The 5,430-nt window shown below is 45.8% G+C and overlaps 1 protein-coding gene across 1 annotated transcript; it reads right to left on the bottom strand.

Annotated features, from left to right (window-relative positions):
- Positions 1-1,951: 1,951 nt before the first annotated feature.
- On the bottom strand, positions 1,952-4,931 carry LOC118515193. The gene is made up of 2 exons (XM_036061892.1): positions 4,035-4,931; positions 1,952-2,651 (listed from the first exon to the last, which is right to left on the bottom strand). The coding sequence occupies exons 1-2, from the start codon at positions 4,692-4,694 to the stop codon at positions 2,229-2,231; spliced, it is 1,083 nt and encodes a 360-aa protein (XP_035917785.1). The 5' UTR covers positions 4,695-4,931; the 3' UTR covers positions 1,952-2,228.
- Positions 4,932-5,430: the final 499 nt, after the last annotated feature.

Genomic DNA, 5,430 nt, shown 5'->3' with positions numbered 1-5,430 from the left:
ACCGAACGACATTATTGCATCCTTCATCACTTCACGTTCCACTTACCAGTAGCCTCCAGTTTTTCGTCCGTTTCCACGGGCACCACGGGCACCACGACCGTTGCCTGCAGCGGGGGTGTATCCTCCCCCGTTGAACTGTCCTACAGGACGGCCGTGCGTTCCATTTGGGCCGGATTTTCTATGGATTTTATCGGCGTGGAGGTCCGTGCACCGGTTCCGTTACAATGTAACTGCGCGACCAGGCAAAAAATATTCCGGCACAAACGGAGTACACCTTGCCGCCATGAGTTCTTCTTTTACGTCGCCATTTTGTTTTCTTTTTTCTTCCAGGGATAAATCCTTTTCCTTTGCGAAACGTTTCAAACATTTCAACACGGACTCCACTGGTGGTGTTACATGCACATTGTTGTCAAATGCTTGTGGGAAAACAATCCGTCCGGTGGGTGTTGATTCCAAGCTTTCACGGTGCTTACTAGTGAATTTTTCGTAATTAGTGGAAGGAAATTAATATCCGGAAAAAAATGTTCCGGTAAATGTCAAACAGATAATTAGTTTCTTCTTCTTTTTCTTCTTTTAGGCCCACATTTCTTCGCACGCAGCATCGCCGGTTGTAACGGTTCTCCGGTAGGCGATTCCTTCCCATGTTCCACCACATCCTGCACGTAAACACGGGCTAGGGCAAGTCCTTGGCAGAACTCCGTGAGATTAACACTTTCTAACAGATAAACTGCTTCCAGAGAACGGTCTCTATTACTGGTCATTACAACGGCCCGGTATTCAACGCATTCAACCTCAATTTAAATCCTAACAGCTGTGGGTCGTAGGTGTGAGACTCGCATACAATGTACGCAAACGATGACGAAGCTTTTGACTGTCGACAACACACTAGTAGCATGGCAATTTAACCGGACGCGATGTTGAATAGCTAGACAAGGGGGCAAGGGGGCAAGGGTCCGTGCTTACCACCAGTACTGCAGACGGTTAACAGTGGTTCCTCACAGTTGTACCAGCTAGATTCACATGGTATCTATGCTGCTGCATACAGGCCGCCTTAAACACTGGGGCTAATAGTCGCCTGCATTTGTGAAGAATCGTTGGCGCTTAGCTAGCTGCTTGCGTTTTGTTGAGCAGGATCCATCAATCTACGTCCGTAAAAAGTGGTTTGGTAGGCCTGTAAGATGGAGAAAATGCTTTAAATTTTCTGGACGCTTACCATCTCCAGGAGTCGAACCGTACCATCATACCCTACCACACACAAGATCCAATTGAGCAGGCTGATTCACAAGAAAGATTTTAACCCAGTTTTGGGGGGAAATAGGGCACGTATAGAGCATATTTGTTGCATAGATTTGAAGCTATTATTTTTCTTAAACCGTACGACAAGGTCCATTAATAGATGTATATATATATATATGTATATATATAGATATATATATATATATATATATATATATATATATATATATATATATATATATATATATATATATATATATATATATATATATTTAGAATTATTCGTCTACAGGGCCAGACCATTTTGCACGTATATTATTTAAATTACACAAGAGTATTATGCGCTGGTAAAGCGAAGTAAGGTAACTTAGATATCTATACTGATGTTCATAATATCGGTTTTCTTAGTATTGTGCGGCTACGTTTGCTCCTTCTTCTGGTATGTGTAAATAAATTCTTACTGGTTGCGTTGCGAGTACAAGCGAAAGCTCTCCACTAGACTATGGGGTCGCGTTTAACTAAAAGATTTAAAAAATGCATATTCGTTCGTAAATTCGTACTATGCGAGCAAAAAAGGGGATGGAGGGGGGGGGGGGCGGACTACAATATATCGCTATAAGTATGATTATTTTATAATTCATTTCTATCCCTAACTCTATCAAGGTTTTGCAGGTTTGTGTGTGTCTGCTTGTTTCGGGCTAGTTGGTAATAGGTAACATGCGACGTAACAGACACGAAAAGAAAGGAATCGAACACCCTACGGGGCCCCGACTAACCGGCCAATGGATAAATCATCTGACCGATCCCGACCAGCAGCAAACGGTATCGCCTTCTATTAAGCAAGCCGGGCACGTGTGTAAGATAGTAAAGTATTTGTTTCAATTGCTACCATCCATGAGATAAGCTAGCTAAGATTACGCGAAAGAGAGCGACAGAGAAAAGGAAGCTAGCTATGCGCCGTTACTTCTTAAGGGCACCATCAGGAGACGTTTTCAATGCACCGAGCTTGGATGACTGCTTTCCCGCCTGGAGTGTGGTCCGCTTCGGCGGTGGAATACGACTCGGTGGTGTGTTAGTTTTCTCACCCTTCGGTAGTGGGATTTTCGACACCGGTTTACCATCCGGTTGGTGGTTTGAGCTTCTGCTTGCTGCCGGGTGGCGTCACGTTGAAGCTTTTTCGTCGCCGAACGTTGAGCGTACGGTTTTGTGGCGAGTGGTTTCGCAACCGGACGATGGATGGGACTGCCGATGGAAGGTTTTGCCGGTGTTCTGCTGGTAATAATGGAGCCACCCTTTGGCACTACTGGTTGCCGAACGCGGGAAACCTTCGTAACGGTTTCCACTACCGGTTTGGCGATTTTGGTCTGTTGCTCTTTCTTCCCACTTTTCACATTTTGGCTTTTTATGGGTTTAACCTAAAAATAAAAAAAAATTAATAAATACAATCAGATAAATACTTCCGCGTCCGTGTGTGTGGGTGTAGTTTCTATAGAGTGAGTCTTGATTTTTAGAAGATTTCCCTGGTCTTCAACAATCTTTTTTAGCCAAAAAAGCTGTGTCCTTACGATTCGAAAGAAATTATAGTATCGAAAAAAAGCTAAAAGTAAGTATTACAGTAACATTAAGGAAAATAGGTTTAAAACACATGTAAGTCAAAGGTTTCTAAATTGAAAACAAACCAATTATAAGTGTGCAAAAATTACACAAATCCTGATTTTTAATCAGTTAGATAACCCTTCTAATTTCGCATAAGTTCCTGAAATCTTTCCAACCTATCTTTCAACTATAGACGAGCAGAGACAGCCTCAATTTAGAAGGATTTACGAAAGGAAAGCAAAACATTTCAATCTGCAACTAAAGGTGAGACTGTTCTGTTTCTACCGGATAGCTAAAAACTAGATGGACACTACCAGAGAGGATTTCCAAACGGAAAATCAACCACTTACAGGGTAAAACTCTCGACGCAATAAGCACTTTTGGAATGCCGGCCAAGCTTACCAGGCTTGTAAGTATGACAATGGCCAACATCACATGCCAGGTGAAGGTGGATGGAAAACTCTCAGGGCTCTTTGCTACCACCAGGAGAGATTTGCTTGCGCCAGGGAGATGGGCTTGCCTGCCTTCACTTCTATCTGGCGCTAGAGAGAGCAATCGGAGGTGGAAGCTTCGGGAACCATCTTGTATAAGTCAGTCCAGATCCACCGACAACCACATTGATATTGAGTTACGCGCAAGGGTACTGGCTGCCAACCGGTCATACTACAGCCTGAAGAAACTTCTCCACTCTAAATACCTGTTGCGACGGATGAAGCTGGGACTGTACCGAGCATTTATAGTCCCAGTACTCACATACGACTCTGAGATATGGACTCTGTCCAAAACTGACGAAACCCTCTGAGCCGCGTTCGAGAGGAAGATGCTATACGAGCTGTACGATGATCTCACCATTGGGGAGCGGATCAGACTCGCCAGGCTGCGGTGGGCTGGTCATGCCATGAGAATGACACTTGACGACCCAACCCGTAAAGTGCTTTTAGGATTTTTGCCCCAAGCCGAGTAAGTAAGTAAGTAGTAAATAACAAGCTAAAACTAGCATTTATACAATCGAAATTGATGGCAGAACCTGTGTAGGGATACTAGAACCTGGAAATTCTCCTTTTGCAGATATTCGAACAACATAATAAATCGAATCGTACTAGTAAAGCTCCAGAGACTGATATACAGATATTACAGGGTGTTAGCGTTTATATAAAGTGTAACAATTCAGCCGGCGTTGGTAGCACTAGCATGCCATTTACCTTGGACTCATCCGCCTCTTTGTTGATGGAAGATTCACGCTGTAACTTTCGCGTCCTCGGTGAGCCGGGATTGGATACGACGCGCACAGGCTTGATTACCCGACTCGTCGCCACCGTCGTCGTCGTCGTTGCCGTCGCCGTTGCCGTCACCACCGTAGTCATTGTCGTGGTTCTCGTGGTCGTCACCACCGGCGTCGTCCGCTCTTCTAAAGGCGCAAGCGAGATGCAATCGATTGAATTAAGCACGACCGGGATGTGCTGCACAAACGGCATCGACATTTGATACAGAATTGATGGTGGTTCTTCGCTCTCCCGATTGCCTTCATCGTCCACAATCAATCCCACCCACGGATCTCCGTGCAGACGATCGTTCAGCGCCAAGGCAATCGTTCCACCCGGCCCCGTTGTTACCTTTTCGCCTATCTTGAACTGTACGCCGGTAACGATCGAACTGCATTCCTCCGGGTTAGTACGCACGTGCCGTTCTTCCAACTGGGACACCAGCTCCTGCGTAAGCCGTTCGACCGACTGAAGCATTCGTTCGGGGTTTTTGTGTTTCGCGTACGTACCCCCATTGATAGTCTCGCTCACGGCCGGTTGCTCCATCATCAGCTCGTCAGACCTGATCAGTATCAGCCTAACGTCGTCATCTGTTGCCATCCGGTGTTGCTGGTAAACGCTTCCACGAAGTCTTCATCCGGTGTCGAGAGTCAACTTCCATTTCTGAAAATCAAACCCACCCACTATCGTCCGGTGCCGCCTATTCGTCGCATTTGTCAGATTCCACAGGTGAAACATGACTGCCTTGTCTACGCCACTTCCGTGCGTGAACCATGAGTTGATGCCTACGTGCGTCCAACGTCCGTTCAGTTTTCCATATATATTCGCACATGGCCGTAGTGTTCGCGTAATGTGATGCTACCCTTTGCTGAACAGCTCCAAATCAAACCAAGCAGAAAGCGTCAGCTTGTAGTAATGTGCCCAAGAAGAACACGCAACAACGCGCAACAATGTTCATATGCTGCAGATCAACATCTACAAACAATGATTGATGTATTTTTGTTAATTAACGAAACGCGAACAAATAAGAACTGATAGTTCGTTCGGAATCTTAGATTTAACTTCGAGCCCCGTCATTACTCGTCATCCTTGTTGGCATCCTTTGCGGGTATTGGTGGGCGCCGTTTCTGCAGCCCCGATGGCCCCGGCTCGGGAGATTTCGGCGACTTCTGTCTGCGACGGAAGCACGACCAGAAAGAACTATTGTCATCATCGGACTAATCCGACGATGGGCCCGGTGGGGGAGGATGTTTTACCGGTCCATCATCGAACGATACCTGACGCCTTTGCTTGGGTGTATTTGGCGGCCAATTGTCGGCCGGGGTGTCCTCATCAC

The sequence above is a fragment of the Anopheles stephensi genome (genome assembly GCF_013141755.1).
Source record: "Anopheles stephensi strain Indian chromosome Y unlocalized genomic scaffold, UCI_ANSTEP_V1.0 chrY3, whole genome shotgun sequence".
NCBI lineage: Eukaryota > Metazoa > Arthropoda > Insecta > Diptera > Culicidae > Anopheles > Anopheles stephensi.
Note: the sequence above shows the minus strand (reverse complement) of the source record. Positions and strands in the feature narration are given on the sequence as shown.

Bases quoted from the DNA above. Each gene is read 5' to 3' on its own strand.
- LOC118515193 (XM_036061892.1), bottom strand. From the start codon at position 4,694: ATGGCAACAGATGACGACGTTAGGCTGATACTGATCAGGTCTGACGAG. The intron at 2,652-4,034 runs GTAAATGGCATG...TTTTATTTTTAG, and splicing joins AAGAGGCGGATGAGTCCAAG to GTTAAACCCATAAAAAGCCA.